Below are 23,334 nucleotides of genomic sequence, written 5' to 3'. Positions count from 1 at the left end.
CGCTGGAAATATCGACTTGGGGATTTCCACATTTTGTAGCTATACATATATACTAGAATTCATAAACAGCAACGTCACTCAAGCTGAGGCTATAAAAAGATAGTGGGATTTTTCAAAGGAAAAACCCACAAGTTGGAGCTATAAATAGATAGTGGGATTTCATAGGAATTTCAGCTGATTATAGATACATAGGTATTTATCCACGATCGTCACAGAAGTTGATATTGTAAGTAGTTACTAATTTTATCCATTTTAGTCTAAACCATTGTAACTTAATTTTCGGGGATATGTTTATTTTCCTTTAAATACTGGGACAATTTCGTCATTTTAACGTTACTTTTAGTCACATCCATTTTGTCGTTGAGCATTTCCTTGATTATAGCTATTTATAGCATCATTACAATTATGCAAATTTTTGAACACCCCAGCAAGATTTCAGGTCTTGGTAACGCTTTATATATAAATCCCACGCTTGTACTAGTGTTTGTATGTTTCTGTCTCTGTTGTGTTTGACCCTCTACCATCATTGTCCCTAGATAATCCCACCATGTTCAATTCCCCTTGACGCTATACAGATCCACCATGTTCAATTTCCATATGTTAAATTCCCTTGAGGCTATATCCCCCAGGGGTTTCCGTAATGTTAAATTTCCCATTGTCCCTAGACAGTCCCACGATCTATTCCCCATGTTAAATTTCCCATTGTCCCTAGACAAGCCCAAACTCTATTCCCCATGTTAATTTCCCCTTGTCGCTAGACAGACCCACACTATAGTTCCATGTTAAATTCCCCTTGTCGCTAGAGTGACCCACGATTTATTCCCCATGTTAATTTCCCTTGTCGCTAATCTGACCCACGAATTTTCGCCATGTTAAATTTCCATTGTCGCTAATCTGACCCAGGGGTCTCTGTAATGCTAATTCCCATTGTCGCTAATGTATGCCACCTTACTACTTAGGAGGCTTCCTACGATGTACCATTGCTAAAGAATCAGGTATAGTATAGCATTCCTAAAATTATTTTTTTTTTCTGGAGAGGGGGATACGCCTGTTATGGACACATACTCCAAGTGATAGCATGAATGATGGTGCTGGTTTCATGCGAATTCTTATCTTCTTCGCAAATATTATTGTTGGTAGTGGCACCATCAACTCCTTCTCAATCATTTCAAGGCTAGGGTGATTTCAGAACGAAACAGAAGGAAGAGTTAGAGACTTTTTTGCAACGCCAAAAAGAAGAAGAGATATTTATTCTACAAAAACAAGAGAGGCGAAGCAATATGACAAAAGGATGAAATCCTTAAACAGTGAACAGAAAGACAAGAATGAAAACAAACGTTTGATTGTGTTACAAGACATTTTAGAAAAGTTAAAACACTTGATAAACGTTATCAAACTTCTTTTGAGAAACATAAGAGAATAAAACCTATACCTAAACCTTCTGCTGTCAATGTTATAAGTAGCGGCAAACACTACCGCTATTTTTTTTTAAGAAAACCCTAAAGGTCCATTTTAAGGCCACTCGATTTTGAAAAAAAAGACAAATCTCCTATTCAATCATTGCCATTCTAATTTTGTTTATGTGTATGCATATGTCCTCCTGAATTAAAAACTAAAATTAAAACTTAAACTCCTTGTTCCTCTTGTTTATAAGCATGTTAGTGCGTATAGTGTGTTTAATCGTTTTATCCTTGCTTGTGTGCGATAGTCATATTTACATACAGAGGGAAAAATTATTTTCTTAACAAGTACAAAATACTCATGTACGATAGATCACTTTGATATAGTTTAGGTTTTTTCATTTAAAAAATGGTATTTCCTACTTGATAGAAAAATCCCCAAAGCCCTGCGCCAAGCTTGTTTATTTTTTTAATACATAACGTTCTCCGATATAAAAAATGTCCAAGACAAAATATCAATTTGAGTACTGACATCAACCGAGAATAGTGAATTCCACAGAAAAGAATGATGTACCTTAGCAAAGTTAAACTATACCGGGTGTGATGTCACTCCATGCACGCTGGGTGATGCTGCTCCCAGTATTCATTTGAATGGAAAGTTTAGAAGAACAAATCCAGAAAGTACCTTTGGAATTGTGATAAATCAGTTAACACATATTTTGTACAGATTAAAATTAAATAATTCCAACATTTTAAAACTGTTGCTATCCAAATAGTATAAGAAGGCTTATTCTCAGAAAAGACTACGACAGACACCAAACTATACGTGGATATAAATCATATAAGCTTCTGGACGTCATGACGTCTGCAAATAAAAACCAAAGTACATTTGCGTAAATAGCCATTATAGAATAGTGCATTTAAAAAAATGCACCTTTGGAACCACGTGAACGCATTTACAGAGACTAGATTCAAGTGAAACACAAATGACTGGTATCTGAAATTACTTTTTAATAATTGGTATCAGACTGTTATCAAAAGACTAATTACTTTGAAAATGTTCAGATTATCACACATCGATCAAACGCGACACGTTAGAGGAAATTACATTGCTCAAAATTTAATGACATGTCGACAGTATCTGGTTTAAATGGAACGCAGCGATGTTTAGGACCAATATCTTTCAAGATTCAGAATTATTCAGATAATCATTCACTTTGGTACTTAGTGAATCTGGCATCAAGAAGGTCTGCCAGGATTCCAATCAGTCAGGCAAGCACAGACATATGTGGATTATATATTTTCATTTTATCACAGCCAGGAAGATCGATTACATGTTTATGTATACCACAGAGCATAACTCATTTTGACCAAGTTCGAAAGATCGGGAAAAAATAAAAATTGAATAGACGGTTTTGCAAATGTAGTTTACGCCACTTTTTCCAAATAAAATAATACAATTCATGCAGGTAATATTCATGAAAATTATGATGGACAAGAGATTCGAGTCACTCATTTCTACTTGTAGTTACATGTAATTCCTCATATGCTAATAATATATCAAAGACAATTTTTGCAATACTTAAACAATCAGCTGTCCCTGCTTTAAAAAAGTGCATCCTATCTACCATGATAGTAGGACTATTTGTTTATAGCTTAATGGAAGAAATTATTTGTTCTTACCACAAATGCTAAATCTGGTTGATATATATGAGGCGAATTGCCATTATCTATTATACAAATATACTGAAGTACGATTGCAACAATTAAATGGTAACGTACATGAGATAAAAGAATACATACGTGAACCGCAGTCTAGTCTCATGACAGTAATTTCTTTAAATTTGGTGTTGTATAAACGACTGTGCCAAATGAGAGAACACGTGCATGCACCGTTAAATGGTTACATAAAATTTTCTTTCATGTATATTAATTAATCCTATGTTCGGACCTCCAAAGAAGGCGGGGTATATTCAGAAATGTATTTGCCTTTAGATGTGATAGCAGTTCAAACTGACGCCGCAGCTCACCAAACAGAATAAGCTGCCATGTCTGTGCAAATATCATTACAAAATCATTGAACTTGGGTTTGAAATTATTTGAACTTGACAACAGTTAAGTTGCATTGATAATTTGAGCACTTGCTATGGACTGCAATACTAATAAGATATGATTTACTTGACAAATAGAGACTAGAAAGTGTCGATTAAAGAAAGCTATGCCAGTCTCCGATAATTCCTTTCATACAGGCAAATTCTACACGTCCTGGATACAATTGAATTCAATTGTCACTGCTCGTATGTTGTAAAATCATCCACTCAGGTTAGCCCGGGATGACTGTCTCCGCGTGTCCTTGAGGAATTCACCTCATTCCCATTTCCGCCGCTTGATACAGAAACCAACCCACTCCGGGGGAAAACCAAGAAAAACAAAACACAATATATTTTTCTTTTATATTAACACATGATTGTTACGAATCTATGGTCTTAAACCGACTAACAGAAAAAGCAAAACCAACATTTTTAACAAAATTCAACAAATAATTTACTTCCCTAGAATGCAAATTGAAAATTTAAAAAGAACTCCCAGTATTGTGAATTAAATCCCAAGGAATCCTGAAGGTTCTATCAGAAGCACAAAAGTATATAGTGTTCTAAATGAATTCCAGTGTAAAGGGTAAAAGGAGATATTTGCATTGGACACACACGACAAAAAGTAATGAGACGGTGTTATACATAACTGTTCTGAGTTTATATAGGAACAAATGATTTAAATATCAGTTCTATAAATGTTTATATCCCTACACTCAGATATTTTTTTTTTGTGCAGATTTCTTGTGTATTAGCATCTAGAGTAAATCTTTTTTTTATCTGATGAAATGAACCATTGTGCTTAAAAAGCGTCCCAAAGTGTACAAACTAATCAACTACTAGATTTCCCACTGATGTTTTTATTTACTACACAGAGAATATTTTTTCAACATTTCCTCGTAATCTCCATTCTCTGTAATATAAACAGAATGCATTCAAAGTCTTCTAAAGATCTTTCCTGTTATCGTCAAGGTTAACAGCATAGTCATCAGAAGAATAAAACTACCATCTCATCTAAGGTAGGATCTTATTATCGTCCACGTTTATGATATTGTAAACAAAAAATTAAGGTATGAACCATTTGTATTTACGTCTCCGCTTATGGCTGTGTTAGATTTTAGCGATTTAGTGGTTTATTAATGGGAAGTCGGTGTTGGGGAAATATTTATCAACCGACTAATAGGCCAATTTCTAGGAACAGACGTCAAAGTGTACAGCATTCATGAGATTTGATGATGGCGTGGATTATTTCCGTAGTTTGAGATAGGGTGAGGGGTCCATATCTCAATTTAAAGGTGTTGAGTGATTGTGCCTTTCAATGTGAAATATTCGTGGCAGGGACTAATATTTTGTTCCAATTAATAATTTAGAAGGAGTTGTTCTTGTATATGTATATGTTCCCATTAATAATTTAGAAGGAGTTGTTCTTGTATATGTAGATGTTCCAATTAATAATTTAGGAGTTGTTCCTGTATATGTAGATGTTCCAATTAATAATTTAGAAGCAGTTGTTCCTGTATATGTAGATGCCTTTTATTGGTGTATGTGAAGGCATGTTGGTTGAAGGACATATGCTAATATTGAAGGACACATGCTAACTGTGGTTCAGAATTGTGTTTCGGTTGACCCGGGTATAGAGTCTAAAAATAGTTCCCTCCAATGGGTGTTTGAGGTGTGATTTGTATTTCATGGTATGAGGTGCTGACGTTACACTACGGAATCCTAAAAAGGTGAAACCATGTAATTGTGAAGTTGTGATATTTGTGGTCACTGATTGATTAGACAAAAATTATGTGTAGTCTTGGCGCGTAATGCGAACTTATAGTTGTTAAAAGTGCTACGAACGGTGATCAATACATATTCATTATGACAGTGTTATAGAGACCGTCGTCGCACTTTATCTACTCTCCATAAATACAGCTAGTTGGCTACACCAAGAGCTGTATGACTGGAAGGCTGTGCGTGACCGGAAAAGTCTTGGATTAGACACATGGAAACAGAGGTAATTGCGTATGACAAAGACACAGTGTGTGACCGATGAAAGAAATATAACATTAAATTTTTAACAAAGATGTAAATATGTTTCGTGCAAAAGAAAAGAAACATTCGAATAATTTTTCTCCCTATACACAGAGAATACATTCGTGGCACTTTATCTGTTAAAATGAAAGATCGACATCAAGCCAGACTTTTGCTCTGAGATTTACAGAGACTTTTTCAACATGCACTCACAAGAAAACGTCTGGAGAAACTCCAGACCACTCCACTCAAGATAAAAGTCAAAATATTTGTTATGTCAGTCAAGAGAAAGGACATTGGATTCCAGAATGTCCACAAATGTAAAGATTGTTATAACTTTATGATCTTAAACTAAATAACAGAAAAGAGCGAAAATCAATTTTTGTAAAAAGTCAACAAATACTTTATTTCCCTAGAATACTAATTGAACATTTAAAAAAGAACTTAAAGTATTTTTAATTAAATCAAAATAGTCCAAAAGGTTCCATCCCCAATCCTAATGAATAAAGTTCTAATTCATTTCCAGTGGTGTCCCAAAATTTCGTAAACTCTGAATGTGTTAACGTGCCTGTAGTGGCATGGAACATGGAAATGCGCCAACAGCCTTTTGATGAATCACAATAGTATAATCCAAGAGGTCTTTGTTTGAATTCACTCTCATTCAAAATTAGTGTTTCTGTCCATGAATATTAATGAGCACTTTCTAATTCCAGTGACTAATAATTTGAATAAATCCAAATAAAAAACTGAACACAATAATACAAATGATTCTGCTTCAGATGTTATAGCAAGAATTAGCAATTTTTCACTTAAACAAGATTATATAAAAAGCTAAGACACACTATTAAAACAAGGATGAGGGTAAAACGTTCATTTCTAAAAACTTCTGAGTTGTCAACAAGATAAAGTCTGGTAAAAAAAATTATACTAAACACCATGTGAAACATCATGTAGACCAGGTTTATATGGGGGACTAGACCCAAATCCAAATAAACATGTTTACCTCAATCGATAATGATCTGAATATTTAACCCATACTTATAGAAAAACGTTAACTATATATTACGTTGTTCACAAAATAAATGAACTTGATTTTTGACACGGTCAAGTCCAAATACAATTATACATAACATATAATCATGGAGAAAGAAATTGGCCAAGAATAAAAATCTAATATACATAACAAGATACCAGGTGTCATTGTCAAGAAAAAGGACACCGAGGTGTTGAGAGTGACCCAATGAAGAGAAATATTTTAAAAAGAAGTAAATTTCCGAAGATAAAAGAAGAAGAGGATGAGGAAAAGAAAAATTATCCAATCCCGCAAATAAATTCAAAGCCGATTTAGTTTCCTTGAAAAGATGAGCAGTTAATGTAAGCTTTACAATCGTAGCATTATCTTAGTCTTTAAATATAAGAAACCTTTCCATAAAGATTCCTTCGAAATGATTCGTAAAGATATCCCCCCCCCCTAAGGATTCCTTCTGAATGCGATCAATGTACATGTGTAAGCTATAAATTCAATTTATCACATAGTCTGTACACTTTGCCTATAGAGTGTGCAGTTTCATATTTTTTATATTATAACATGTGAACATATCACTTTATGTGATTCTGATTGGTCCAAATAAGCCCATGAAATTATTGTGTATCATTCTCTTTACTGACTGGCTGCGATCGTGGGGTAACCTTTTTAACCCCTTTTGGAATTTTTTGTTTTCACTGAACATTTTTACCCGCCATTTTTGTATTCGACTCTCAAAAGGGAATAGGGGGAAAATGGTATCATCTGTTTCAGTATTGCCAATTTCCCCCACAGGTGTTATTATATCATATATAACATATCATTACATGAAAAATGGCAAAACCCCCAAGACAAGAGCAATAACAACAAGTAAATCTACGGGGGTTGGGATGGAGGGGCGGTATATCTATAGCATGGAATTAACCCTATATACAAGCTTGGTTTAAATGTGAGTGTGTGATTTGGATTTTTATTGTAGCTTTAACAATTTTTCAGTCATATCGCTACGATGTCTGCAGTGTGGCAGTTTATAGTAATGTCAAACACTGGGGCATCATGTCGCAGACATGTAGCATGATGTCCCGCCCAGTCACATTACCCTGACACCAGGCCGACCAGTCCTAACACTAATCTCTTAATGCGGAGCGCCAAGGAAGACAGCTGTTAGTACCATTTTGTAAGTCTTTGGCATGACTTTGCCGGGGATCGAACCCACGACCTCCCTCACCCGAGGCGGACGCTCTAACCACTAGGCCACCGGAGCGATCATGGTTTAAATGTGAACTTACTGAAGTAAATAATCTCACCTATGTTCACAGAAGAATGTATTCATAAACCAGTCTCCACAACTAACATAACTTTATCCAACCACAGCAATATTTACGCGATATGTGTAGTTTTTACTCTTGACTATAAATTGTAAAGATCATATAAAGTGAACATATTAGACATTTCATTTTTGTACCCATGTAAAAAAAAAATCTCTTTTAAGATATTAGGAGTGTAGCTTGCATAGATCTATGAATAGTTGTTGACGTAGGTGTTTAAGACCAATAATAATAACATTAATAATAAGTCCTGTTAACTACCTTGTGGTTATTTCCCATTGGAGGATATATGTCAGGTGAGTTCTTAGAAGTTATTTCCCGTTTTGAAATATTAGATTGAGTAGCAATATTTGTCACGTAGGTATATATATACATATATAATCGTAATAGACTCTTGAAAGTGTATATAAGGAGAGAACTGAGCAATAAAAGTCATTCTTTATTTGATTAATTTCTGTTTCGGATTCTTCTTTCAGTGTTTAAAATCAGACCGCAGATATGTTTAATGTTGTGTTTAGATAATTTGAGAGGATACGTTTATTAGGATTATTTATAGGAATTACAAAGTGCTCATTGGACTAGAACATGACTCTGGAACCATTGTGAATTATTCAAAGGACTTCTGGACAATGCCATTGTGATATGTACATTGGAGGTTATAAAATTCTTCCGGAACATGGTATTCTTCTTTTACTTGAGTATAACGTTTATGAATATTTTGGATTCACTTATTAATACTATAAGTTCCTCTTTTATTTTAATTTTATAACTTTGATAGTTAAATTATTTGCTAAGTTTTACAAAACGTGTTGCTTTTGATTCCTTCTGTTACTTAATTTATGACCATAGAGTTGTAACAATTCCTTATACTTTTTATATAAATATTCCGTTTCTTCTGTCCTGTTTCGAATATTTCTCTTTATATAATGAGATGTTCTTGAATAAGTTAGACTAATGCAAAAGTAGCATACAATACTTCTACACCAGAATTATCAGTATTCAAATAATTTTCTAATGGTACGATATTTGTAGAATATGGCGATCTATACCCAAACGGAAGATCAGACTTAAATAAGATGACAGAAATCTAGACCCGAACGAGAGTTATGTTTTAAACAAGATTATAGAAATCTAGATCCGAACGGAAAATTGACATTAGACCACCATCTTGTTGATGTAAGTCTGTCTAATTGGAACAATGTTAGATGTGTTTTGGGCGGAAAGTGTGAGTTTGTCTGCACGCTAAATGAATTGCAAAGCAAAAGGTGTTTCATAACGGGGGAGAGGGGGGGTTGAGAGAAAGAGATGAGTGGATACTCAATTGGGTATATACAATTCTTCTTCTTCTTCTTCTTCTTCTTCTTCTTATTATTATTATTATTATTATTATTTCATGATGTGTCTGTATGAAAATAGAGAGACGAAAAGAGTGAGAAAGAGACGGAAAAGGAGAGAGATGGAAAAAGAGAGTCGGATGGAGAAAGGGGACTTATTTTAAAGAGGTACAGTTACAATTATGATATAAATCTAAATCATTAGTTTTAATATCAAGAAGGGGATGTGGGATTAGAAAAAATAACAATCGTAAATTTTTCAATTCACACTGACAACCGGTTGTGGTCGATTTTTTTTGTGATCACTTTCAGAAAATCAGTATTATATTAAAAGGACCGATCCTACTGAAAAGGATTTATTTGCCAGTAAACTACTTACGATTATGGTACGTCCAGGTATGAAAACTTTAACTGGGAAATAAATCTTTTCTAATAGGACCCGTACGGCCTGTTAGCACAATTGTCAATCAAACATCTAGGTGGCCCTTTGCCACTTTTCCCCCACGCTGAAATTAATTAGAAACATTATAATATTAATGCATATGATTTGAAAGAATCAATGCAAATGGCTCCACATGGGGAAGACAACTTAATTTGGCCTGCAATGTGTCAATGAATATTGTTGGATACAAAGTCGTCAGTCAGTTATTACGTTGACGCTGAGGTCGCCACCTGGGATGTTGACGGGCATCGACGACGTCTATAACAAAAATGAATACTCGGTCACTCCGGTTGTACATGAAATGTACGTGATGAATAAACCAGATCGCTATGCACTGGCACCAAATGTTCATTGGTACAATTAATTGTGTTGCTGCGCGTGTTTTGAGCATTTTACTGGTGCAGCACAAGGCTCTGGTTTAACCGAACATCGACATGCAAGGAAAACTAAGTGGGAAGAGCTTGTGAGAGAAATTGGCGCCAGTCCCAGAGACATTATTGCGCTGTATCGCTCGTTGAAATGTCTTATCGTTATTACCACAATAACCGGCGAAGTTCTTGCTGATACTGGACTATTCCGGAATGGTGGTGTTATCAAACTCATTGTAGAAAACGCACACAAATGATCACCTGAGCTACAATGTCAACTCAGTCAAATTAAATGATTAAATTTTATTCAGGATACGTTTACCAGTCAGTTGGTGGTATTCGTAAGAATAACACTGTATTAGCTTGGTTACTCATCGGCGGCGAGATAGCTGAGGGAGCTTTGATCAATTTGTGCTTCCCAATGGTGAAATGAGAGAAGAGATGGAGAAGTTCAAGGCGGCGTGTTAAAGAGGCTCGGGGAGCTGGAAAGGAACGAAAGAAAGCTGCAAAAGAGGAAGAGGGACTTCCCTCTTCTAAATGCCATGAAGATCCAGGAGAGAAAGGTCAATGAATGGGACATCCAGATTGCATCTGTAGGAAAAGGAAGACTGAAAGAAGGAGAGCAAGGAGCGTTGTTTTAGGCTCGTGGTCTCCACCAAGACATCATATAAGAAATGGGTACAACAATGTGCAATCTGCGGGCTCCGACCTGACAGGTGTGGACACTGCTAAGGAAGTAGTAAACTCAAACGGCCACTCCGATCAGTTGAGAAGTGATATATTAATCTTATTATAATTTTGTGTTGTATGTGATTGTTGTTTGTGTATGTTGTTGACTACTAAACGTTTAAATCCCTTTATCGCTTTGCATGTGTTTGTATAGATGCAGGTAAACTTATACAGTTATAGTAGTATATCTGTAAAATAAAACACTCCCCACCCTATTGTATGATAGTATGTTTGCATATTTGTATTTGGAAGTCTGTGTCTATTTCATATCCATCATTTACATCCTTCATTCCTCTTGTGTGATAATATGTGTGTGTGTGTGCGTGTGCGTGTGTGTGTGTGTGTGTGTGTGTGTGAAAGTGTGTACATCAACACTTTCTACCCTTTCCGTTGGATGGTAGCGTAGTGTATTTGGATGGTATTTAAAATGTGAGTGCTGGATTGCATACATAGTGTGTTTGGATAGTCGAGGTGTTTGCTGGTTTGTAGATTTTTATTTAAAAAATGCTGACATTATATTTTGCCTTGTACCAATAGACTTTTGACCATTTTTCCTTTTATTAATTTATCACTGCCATTCACGTTTGTCCCAATAAACTTCGACCAATTTTTCCTTCACCATTTTAACAGTACCATTCCCGTTTGTCCCAAATCACTTTTGTTCCTATAATAACATTCCCATGTTAAACCTATATACTATTTTAGCATAGGATTTCCCTTTGTCTCTATAGTGGCTCCCGCATGTTAAGTTATCGGCGGCTATGCGATTATGATATGTCCATAGAGTGCCATATACAACTGGTTGTACGTGGACACCACATTTCCAAATGAATTTAACTGGTTGTACGTGTCCATCACATTTCTGGAATCTTGATGGAAATTAGATTGTAGTTTTATACGTTCTTGATATCTCCAGATCAATATCTCCTTCCCAAATGACAAACAAAACTTCAACAAATGCATGCAGGGCCGTAGAGAGCGATGACGGGCCTTGGGATAAGAAACACCCGGGCCTCTCCTAGTTCTTGTTCAAATAAAAAAAAGTGTTGTTCGGCCCGTGTCTCCTTACTGTCTCCCCGCTTGCCCCACCCCCCTCTTGTTGGCCATGAATGTGTGGCAACAAAGTGCAGGAAGCTTCAAGCTTCCTAACCAAAATCAAGGCCTTTGAAAGAATAACTATTTATTTGTTATGGCGTGAGGAGGGGAAGGGGAAGGGTAACTAATTGTCTCTCGGGATGAAAATCCCCTTGCCTAAAGGAAAACGCTGAGAAAATAAATGTTAATGTACATGATTTTTTTTGTGGGGGGGGGGGGGGCGTGGCTCTTCATCCATATATTTCAACGGAGCTGAACGCATTGTAATAACCCATCACATTTCCAGATGGAAATCTCCATGCAGAAAGGAGATCTCAAACGAATTACATGCCAAGGTGCGTCAAGCTTTTAGCTTTTAGCATCCTTTGCGCAATAAAAAGTTTTGAATGAACAGATATATGTTTTGGAGATAGAAAAACGTGATCCGCCATTATATTTAAATTGAATTGAAGTAGTTTTCTGGGCCCACAACATTTCCAAATAGAAATCCCATTACTTAAAGGAAAACTGCAAGAAACAGCATGCCAGAAAACAGGATTAACAAATATATTTTCTCTGATGGCGGAGGGAAAATGTGGTTATCGTCCCTTATATTTGAACTGAACTGAACTAGTAGTAAACGCTTTTGGAAAACTCCAAGAAAATGCATGCCAAAGTGCAGGAGCCTTTCTGCTACCAGCTGAAAGTCAAGGGTATAAAACGTGTTTATCTACTCTTATATTTTAATTAAAATTTTACTATCGTCTCAACAGTTCATAGGGGACATTTCACACTAGGAAAGCAAACTGAAGAACTAAATCTGTCTCAGTTGACACTGGATAGTTTTTCAGGTAAACTTTCTATCAGTGTTTATCAAACGACAAAATGTTACCGTTTAATGAGATAATAAAATCTATGACGGCAAACATAAAAAAGTATTACAAATTCTAAACACTGTTGACTCCATTCATCGTCAATGTCTATGTTGGATATGTTGTAACGCACCTTTGGTTTGTAAAATTAAGCAATTACATGTTATTATGTGTGTGTTTATTCTTTTCTCCATCCTGTTTCATATAAAACCATATTTGTGTATGCTTGTAAGTAATCCTGGTTTTTTCCTTTTTTTCGTTTCATGTATGATTGTTTATAAGTATGTTAGTGCATGTGTGAGCATCTCAACTTCTTCCCTTCTTTCATTCACACCTAAACTTCTTCCCTTCTTTCACTCCATGAAAGATATATAAATATGATTGTACATGAGCGTATATATTCCTTCAATTTTTCTCTCATTGTACTTCACTGTTAAGGTTAGGCCTATATGGATTATAAGAGTGGTAGGGTGTGTTAGCATTATTTGAATGGAGATGATAAGGAACTCATAGGGGAACTCCAAACGGCGATTTGGATAGTAAATGTGCGAGTAATTGAAAGTACATGACTGGTCTTTGGTTACTCCGATTGACGTATTCGATAGCATGTGTAGTTTTAACAATACATTTCCCAATGCTTCTATACTGGGCCATACTGGCAAATATATAGCAGGTTTTAACATTATATTTCCCTTGTACCTGTTTCGACTAATAATGTTAAACATATGGGCATTTTTATCATTGCATTTCCCCTTTTGCACATACCGACCGACAATGTTAAAACAAAAATAGATGCATTTGTACAAAGGAAAATCTCATGTTAAGTTTTAGCATAACATTTAAACCCATTTACATTTTAGCATTCATTTCCCCTTGTCCCTATGTTCACCAATTTGATAATTTCCGTAGGTATAACATTAGCTAATGCTGATTCTCATGTTAATCCATATTGCCCTAATATACTGCTAGCGAAGTACAGGATATGTTTGCAAATCACACCGATGATATATACATGCTTATAAATGTTTCTGCTTAGGTAAATGACATACTTTTCATTAACCTTTATCAATATTCAAATTTGAAAGGATATATATTAAAAATAGAAAAAAGCATAATATTGGCAAACACTATACTAATCTGCTGAATTGATTTCATCAGTTGGGTTTCTACAATGCTATTCAGTAGTATCGATCGTCAGTTTTAATTTCGTTGCAATTAAATTTGTTTTGTGAGAATGTAAAGTAATGTAAGAATGACTGAAGTATTGAAAGTATAAAACTTAGTGACCGGAAAACTGCCAATAAGTATTCGTAATCCAGATTCAGATAATCTGTTGCGTCTTTTAGTCCAACCAATGCAGAGTCATTCAAACGCTTTTGCTTAAGGAGAAATTATAGGAAAGTCTCCCATGATAATGATTTTTATGATTACATGTTTCTATACGCTGTTGTGGATTTCTCGCTTGCCAGGAAATTAGATTGGCTACCTCGGAATTTTGTCAGCAAAATCCCATAGTCATGTAAATAAGTCAGAAACTTTATTAAACCTTTTATCGTGTATACGATACATAAATTATTTGCTTGTTAGTCCTAGTATTTAAATCATACGTTCAGTTGGATTGTTCACTCAATTTCGTAGATGACGAAATTATGTTCTTAGATGGACTAATGTTCACCATTATGTCTGAGATCCCAAAACGGCCATATTTACGGACATAGGAGTTAAATTATTACCACTGACTAACTTTGTGTATTTGACATAAAGTGACCAAAATTATGCCATGCAATGTTTTAGTTATTATGTTGTCCCAATTTTTATAGCCATAAACAACCACACAAAAGAGACGTGGGGGCTATCTTCTGGACTTATCAAAACCCAGTAATGGAACTGACTAAATTATGCCATGCAATGGAATGGAACTATTTCCCCACGGTCTTTACTCAAGACATTACATCAGCCTGTCATATATAGAATGACACCCAAATAATCACACAGGTTTAATTTTGTTCCTTGTAAAATGTATTGCTTCGAGTAATGTAACCTAATGCCTACCTCTCATGCACCCACTCAGATATGTGTTCATCCCAAAAATGTAGATGAGTAATTAAAGTGTTTAATTTATGTCTAGCATGAACAGAATCCATGCAACCAGTAATAGCCATCTATTGGCTATCACTTATACACTTGCATCCAAACCCACAACATACATGCCAAGCTTTCTGGGACCAAATGAGGGAGATCACTGTTCACAATCCAGGATATTTGGTCCAAATCGGGAAGATTAGCATAACGACCATTTTTGTCATAAATTTAAGGATGAAAATGCACATTGTGCCAAAACTACTTAAATTAAGTAATTAATAAATTAAGTAATAAATAAAGTACAATAATTACTCAGCGTTATTAATTTTCTTATAAGTTATTTTCTTTAGTGCACTGTCTGCTGATGTAGGTGCAAATAATTACATCACTTTAGTCACATTATGTGATGCTTTCTCTTCCAGCATACTGCATACTTTTCATATGCCTTGTGTTAATTTTTGGCCCCACTAGAAATGTTAAAATGTGTATTGCAAGTTGTGTAGTACACAAAGCTTTCCCCATTTTCACTACACTAAACACATTTAAATTCATCTCTCCAGGCAATATTGAACTTTTTTTCAATGGCATATTTCCCTTTGAATCAGTTAACGTTATGTCTCAACTTGGTACAAAAACTATTATATTTCCAAATAGTTTAAGAACTGTTTTATACTTGACAGGTTGCCTGCAATCTGTATGCATGACACATTACTCAATATTGAAATATTGGTAAGTAAAACAACTTATATGTGCACAGTACTTGCATCAGCACATGTCATGAGCCACGATTTGATTGGTTGTTAGGTTAATAAAAACTTGGTTGACAGATGACAGTAATCAATAAACAGTTAAATGAATGTTGTTTTAGCTGTAAATACCTATGCTTGGCAGAATTTTTATGTCTAAAAGCTTTTGTTGGCAAATTGGTAGATCAAAAAGTTGAAAATCAAAAGACTACTGCACAGTCTGGGAGACTTACCATGTATGTCATGCACTCATCCCCAAAAATGAATGGAACAAGGTTGAAGACAAGAACTTGAATGCACAAGAAGTTAGTTACTAGACCAGCAAATTTATCATTCGGCTTTATACACATACCCACTGATTTTCTGTTTAAAAATGCAAGTATATACATGAAATTATTAGTTAACACTTATGTATCAAACAGGTCTTTGCTCCTGCTTGGAACAATTATAATAATCTAACCTGTTTGAATTCTATATACATTTCTTTCATATAATCATGTATCAGTGCATACAATGTATGATCCATGGTGTAGGTACCACTATTAATATCTACCTACATGGCAGAGTAAAGTGTTTATCTTGAATTCCACATTTTAACCTGCTCTTGTTGTTTTTTCAGATGCTGTTGTGAATGATACTTGACACTGCAACTGAAAATTGAATGAAAAATGTCTAAAAATATTTCATTGATATGGGCTTTCATAATTGCATCATTTCTTTTGTTAATGCAGATAATATGTATTCATCTCATTCAGGAAAGGCCAAGGTGCTTACACTGTTCTCTGCTGCCCTGATGTCAAAGTTTGTTTCCTGTCAGGGTTGAGTATGCTTCATTAGTTTGGCTGACTTCTGTTTTTGTACTATTTCCATTATTGAACTGAAACATTTTGTTTGGATTTTCTAAGGGCTTTTTTATTTATTATATATTGGCAACAGATTATTTTCAAATTAATGCAGATGAGAGTAGCAAAAGATCAGTCAAGGCCACTGCCCCCTGCATTGTTATGCTAACTTCTAGCCACTGGTACCCATTGTTACAAACTTAAATTATATTGACTTTTCAAGTGGTTATTGAAAGCATACTGTTCACATACAAAGAAAAAGTAACAATGTAGAATTATTGAAGCCCATAGTAAAGAACCAATTTTGGTCATTTTTAGACCATTTGAATTAATTAATTTTTTGTGCAGCTGCTAATATGATTCACAATGCTATTTGAAAATACACCATGGTTTCTGTTCGACCTTAGTTTGCATCATGTTGTTGGGGCCATCTGTATTAAGTCCCTTTTTTGGCTTCATCATTTGAACAAATTTATATTTATAATGAGCATTTTTCTTTTATGAGAGTTTTTGTTTTCACATTATTTGGTAATGAAGGGTTTTGCTGTATTTTCAATGAACATATTATCTTTGTTTTTGCATCATTTTTACCATTTTATATATCTTCAGGTACATATTTAATTTTAGTTGGAGGGGTTTATATTCATGGGAATTTGGCAATGCATTTGCCTTTACCATTTTATGCTACATAGATTGTGATTGTCACTATACCACTAGAATGGTGCTGATGATGTGCTGTTAAACTACATACACACACTATTCAATCCATACATGCTTAGTTTAGAATTTTATCCAGTTATTTCTTTTTTGCAGACAGAGGTTATGTGTTATACAGCAGATAATATTCCCTCTAAAAGATGAACTTGTCACCGTCACCCTCAGAAGAGAATTTAAGAAATACACTTCATGCTAGCACATGTGATGCATTGGAAAGCTTCGTGAAAAAGGAAGAGGAGTCCTATGATGGGTTTATGAGTGGTTTTTTATATCTGAAAAAAGGTATTATGGTTGAATTTAGTGCTGAAATGAAATATGGAGTTTCGAAGGCAACTAATTGTTCATGAAAAACCAACTTAGGTAGGATAGAATTGGTATCACTGATTATTAAAATGTGTACAAAAATAGTAACTTGAGGTTATAAGAAGAAAAAGTCTGTAAAAAAAACTCCTTGCTCTTTTCTTCTGAAATTTTCTTTATATATCTCCAATTACATGACATCTAAGTAAATAACTTTCCTGTTTGACTGCACCTTGATTCAACACCATACATTTATTTCTTGCAATTTTCTGTTTTCATAATTTTGTAGGTATGTCTTTCTTCTCATTGATAAAAGTTCAATGAAGAATGAAACTTAATTTCTATATTTTACTGGCCCCATACTAAAAGTAATACACTTCTGTGACACTGACTATACATTGATTGACCGATAAGCCAGTAAAAGATCAATCAAGTTGGTTATTTAAAACTATACTTTTTTAAGGGCACAGAGATTGAAAAGTTTATTGTTTTCTGTATCTCAGTATTTATTTTATTTTGGTACTGCTGCATGTAGTTTCAGAAGTTTCATTGATTTAATTCCTGACACCTGGATCAGTTCTGGGACTTTTCTTGTGTATACACATGTCCAGCATGACAAGTTGGAATTTAAGGAAGAAAAAGTAATACAAACCTTTAGATGGGGTATTTCAGCTAGTAATATAAACATGAGAAAGAGGATGACAGTAATTGCAATTCACAACAGTGGTCAAAATGTGTAATGGACTAAGTAAACATGGGAAGGAGGATGTCAGTAATTGCAATTCACAGTAGTACCCAAACTGTGTAGATGGACCAAGTAAACATGAGAAAGAGGATAACAGTAATTGCAATTCACAGCAAACTGTGTAGATGGACTAAGTAAACATGGGAAGGAGGATGATAGTAATTGCAATTCACAACAGTGGTCAAAATGTATAATGGACCAAGTAAACATGGGAAGGCAGATGACAGTAATTGCAATTCACAACAGTGGTCAAAATGTATAATGGACCAAATAAACATGGGAAGGCAGATGACAGTAATTGCAATTCACAACAGTGGTCAAAATGTATAATGGACCAAGTAAACATGGGAAGGCAGATGACAGTAATTGCAGTTCACAACAGTGGTCAGAATGTGTAATGGACCAAGTAAGCATGGGAAGGCAGATGACAGTAATTGCAGTTCACAACAGTGGCTAAACTGTGTAGATGGACTAAGTAAACATGAGAAAGAGGATGACAGTAATTGCAATGGAAAATTTGAAGTCAGACTCAATAGGTTGTCAATAAAATATTTTAAGAGATGTGACTGGTTTCTTCTGACATTTTATATAGTTAGAACCATTATGGTGTTGTTCTTAGAAGTCAGCCGTATAGACACATAAGTTACCTTTCCAAGAAAAGTGACTAAACAGTGTCTCCCTTTCTCTCTCTCTTTTCTTTTTTTTCTCTTTCTCGTCTAATTCTGTTTCTTAAAACAGAAATCAGCACAAGTACATCATTGGTGGAGAAATCAGCATAAGTACATCATTGGTGGAGAAATCAGCATAAGTACATCATTGGTGGAGAAATCAGCATAAATACATCATTGGTGGAGAAATCAGCATAAGTACATCTTTGGTGGAGAAATCAGCATAGGTACATCATTGGTGGAGAAATCAGCATAAGTACATCACTAGTGGAGAAATCAGCATAAGTACATCATTGGTGGAGAAATCAGAGTAAGTACATCATTGGTGGAGAAATCAGCATAAGTACATCACTGGTGGAGAAATCAGCATAAGTACATCATTGGTGGAGAAATCAGCATAAGTACATCATTGATGGAGAAATCAGCATAAGTACATCACTAGTGGAGAAATCAGCATAAGTACATCATTGGTGGAGAAATCAGAGTAAGTACATCATTGGTGGAGAAATCAGCATAAGTACATCACTGGTGGAGAAATCAGCATAAGTACATCATTGGTGGAAAAATTAGCATAAGTACATCACTAGTGGAGAAATCAGCATAAGTACATCATTGGTGGAGAAATCAGAGTAAGTACATCATTGGTGGAGAAATCAGCATAAGTACATCACTGGTGGAGAAATCAGCATAAGTACATCATTGGTGGAAAAATTAGCATAAGTACATCACTGGTGGAGAAATCAGCATAAGTACATCATTGGTGGAGAAATCAGCATAAGTACATCATTGGTGGAGAAATCAGCATAGGTACATCATTGTGGAGAAATCAGCATAAGTACATCATTGGTGGAGAAATCAGCATAAGTACATCACTGGTGGAGAAATCAGCATAAGTACATCACTGGTGGAGAAATCAGCATAAGTACATCATTGGTGGAGAAATCAGCATAAGTACATCACTAGTGGAGAAATCAGCATAAGTACATCATTGGTGGAGAAATTAGCATAAGTACATCATTGGTGGAGAAATCAGCATAAGTGCATCATTGGTGGAGAAATCAGCATAAGTACATCATTGGTGGAGAAATCAGCATAAGTACATCATTGGTGGAGAAATCAGCATAAGTACATCACTAGTGGAGAAATCAGCATAAGTACATCATTTGTGGAAAAATTAGCATAAGTACATCACTGGTGGAGAAATCAGCATTATGTACATCATTGTTGGAGAAATCAGCATAAGTACATCATTGGTGGAGAAATCAGCATAAGTACATCATTGGTGGAGAAATAAGCATAAGTACATCATTGGTGGAGAAATCAGCATAAGTACATCACTGGTGGAGAAATCAGCATAAGTACATCATTGGTGGAAAAATTAGCATAAGTACATCACTGGTGGAGAAATCAGCATAAGTACATCACTATTGGAGAAATCAGCATAAGTACATCATTGGTGGAGAAATCAGCATAAGTACATCATTGGTGGAGAAATCAGCATAAGTACATCCTTGGTGGAGAAATCTGCATAAATACATCATTGGTGGAGAAATCAGCATAAGTACATCATTGGTGGAGAAATCAGCATAAGTACATCATTGGTGGAAAATTAGCATAAGTACATCATTGGTGGAGAAAATTTCAGAGACATGACATATGTCTTCAAACATTTGATGGTGTTAAAACCATCAAGGAAAAATGGCTTACAAGTCTCAATCCCCCTTTCTCAGGACAAATGTCTGAAAACTTTCAAGACATGCAACATGTTTTTCCAACATATTTTACAGTTAAAACTATTATGGTAATATTTTTAAAAGTAAACTGTACTGATATCTGTGTTACCCTTCTAAAAAAGTGGCTAGCAATTTTTTCTCTCTTGCAGTAAAACATACTATTGCTATTTTCTTGGAAAGCAATAATGTTCTAATAAATATGTTTGTTAGAATGTATTTTAATAATTACTTTAAAAAAAATGTTCAAAAATTATCCAGTATTGATTAACTGGCCCAACTTGTGGCATAGTAATTGACCTAGCAACCACTACAATTGCAGGGTTGGGGTGGGGGCCTAGGCCCAGTTTGGGCCCAAATTCACATAAATTATTTTCAGGAGAGGGTCCCATATTTAGGTTTGGGGACAGGGCAGAATGCCTTACTAGGTCACTGGGTCCTGCACCCATTTTTCTTGTACAGTAACTGTACATGTTTGTAATACCATTAGGCACTTACCGTATGATTTACATTGCTTTCTGCACTGTATACATGTATGTAATACCATTAGGCACTTACCGTATGATTTACATTGCTTTCTGTACTGTATACATGTATGTTATACCATGAGGCATTTACCATAAAATTTATATTGTTTTTAACACTATTTGGAGTCCATAGATTGTTTCAGTGCCATTCTGCACTTTGTTTCATTTCCCTAAGATTCATAATTAAAGACACCATTTTAGTAAATTCATGGTCTTGGCTTGATTATTAAAGTCAGGCTAAGTACATTTCGGTGTATGTTTTGGGGAACTAGTCTGGCTATTCAGTTTTGAAACTAGTGTGGCTAGACTCATTTTGGGAACTAGTGTTGCTACTCAGTTTGGGAACTAGTCTGGCTACACAGTTGGGAACTAATCTCAGGCTGGCTACTTTGGAAACTAGTCTGGCTACTCAGTTTGGGAACTAGTCTGGCTGCTCACTTTGGGAAATTAGTATGGCTACTAAGTTTGGGGAATTTTTCTGGCTGCTCAGTTTGGGGAACTAGTATAGATACTCAGTTTGTGGAACTAGTGTGACTACTCAGTTTGTGGAACTAGTGTGGCTACTCATTTTGGAGAAGTAGAGTGGCTACTCAGTTTGGGAATTAGTGTGGCTACTCAGTTTGAGAAACTAGTGTGGCTACTCAGTTTGGGAAGTTGTGTGGCTAATCAGTTTGGGAAATTAGTCTGTCTACTCAGTTTGGAAACTAGTCTGGCTACTCAGTTTGGAAACTTGTCTGGCTACTCAGTTTGGAAACTAGTCTGGCTACTCAGTTTGGGGAACTAGTATAGATACTCAGTTTGGGAACTAGTGTGACTACTCAGTTTGTGGAACTAGTGTGGCTACTCATTTTGGAGAAGTAGAGTGGCTACTCAGTTTGGGAATTAGTGTGGCTACTCAGTTTGAGAAACTAGTGTGGCTACTCAGTTTGGGAAGTTGTGTGGCTAATCAGTTTGGGAAATTAGTCTGTCTACTCATTTGGGGAACTAGTCTGGCTACTCAGTTTGGGGAACTAGTATGGCTACTCATTTGGGGAACTAGTGTTGCTACTCATTTGGGGAACTAGTCTGGCTACTCAGTTTTAGGGAACATTTGTTATATGTATATTTCATACAAAGTGCTACACAGAGGCTGGACTGATGTTATCTTGGATATCTATATTGTGTATTTCATTTATGGATGACTATATTAACAAAAGATTACAAAGTGGCTGGCAGAAGAAAAAGATCTCCAGATTTATCATATTCTTTATTTATTAATTGAATAATCCTTGCAATCATGTTCCAGACCATTTCAATGTCTTCTTTTTTCTCGTATCAACCTGTTCAAACTTACAGTGTGTTTTCATTTTTTCAATGCAGAATTGCACTTTCTCTTTCTGATACTTCCATATAGCCTTGGTAATTAAAATCATGATACCATCATCCTTTTGATTTGTGAAAAGTACCTAACTTATTGTCCTAAGATTCTTTACTCAGTTGTTTATTTTTGACCACATGAAGTAACTGTATGTTAATGTATGTTTGTGGGTGAGTCCTTAATTAATTAAAAGCATAGTGTGTAGCTTGAAAAAGGCATTCTGCACTGTCTATTGTAGCACCCCTGTCATGTAAGGTCCATTTGATGTGACAACTGTTTTGTAAATATTGCCGTAACTGTCCTCTGTGGGCAACAAAACTGATTCCATACACTACATGCCATGATATGGACACCCCCAATGACCACTATTCAATGTCCATGGTGAGTAAACTATGGAAAAATTAAATGTCCACCATGGCAGTGTGGATTTTCCAAAATGTATGATGCATGCACTATATAATACATTAAAGTCCCACTGTTAGCTGTCTGAACTTTGTGAGCATTAGTGAACTGTTTATTACATAACAGTACCTCAGCTAGGTGTCTGACCTGAGAGAGCATTAATGTACCATATATTAAAAAAGCCCCTATTCTAGGTGTCTGAACTGAGAGAGCATTATTGTACCATATATTAAAAAAGCCCCTATGCTAGGTGTCTGAACTGAGAGAGCATTATTGTACCATATATTAAAAAAGCTCCTATGCTAGTGTCTGAACTGAGAGATCATTATTGTACCATATATTTAAAAAAGACCCTATGCTAGGTGTCTGAACTGAGAGAGCATTATTGTACCATATATTAAAAAATCCCTATGCTAGGTGTCTGAACTGAGAGAGCATTATTGTACTATATATTAAAAAAGCCCCTATGCTAGGTGTCTGAACTGAGAGAGCATTATTGTACCATATATTTAAAAAAGCCCCTATGCTAGATGTCTGA

General features: G+C 35.3%; 1 protein-coding gene across 1 annotated transcript in view; it reads left to right on the top strand.

Annotated features, from left to right (window-relative positions):
- Positions 1-14,098: 14,098 nt before the first annotated feature.
- The window catches only part of LOC149784981 (uncharacterized), a 50,407-nt gene continuing 41,171 nt past the window's right edge, over positions 14,099-23,334 (top strand). Inside the window, exons 1-2 of the mRNA XM_089931171.1 lie at positions 14,099-14,199; positions 17,164-17,349. Of these exons, the coding sequence (XP_089787297.1) occupies positions 17,208-17,349 (142 nt within the window). The 5' untranslated portion in view covers positions 14,099-14,199; positions 17,164-17,207. The remainder of the gene's footprint in view (positions 14,200-17,163; positions 17,350-23,334) is intronic.

Source organism: Sinohyriopsis cumingii, chromosome 13 (assembly GCF_028554795.1).
Source record: "Sinohyriopsis cumingii isolate HCF-2022 chromosome 13, ASM2855479v2, whole genome shotgun sequence".
NCBI lineage: Eukaryota > Metazoa > Mollusca > Bivalvia > Unionida > Unionidae > Sinohyriopsis > Sinohyriopsis cumingii.
Note: the sequence above shows the minus strand (reverse complement) of the source record. Positions and strands in the feature narration are given on the sequence as shown.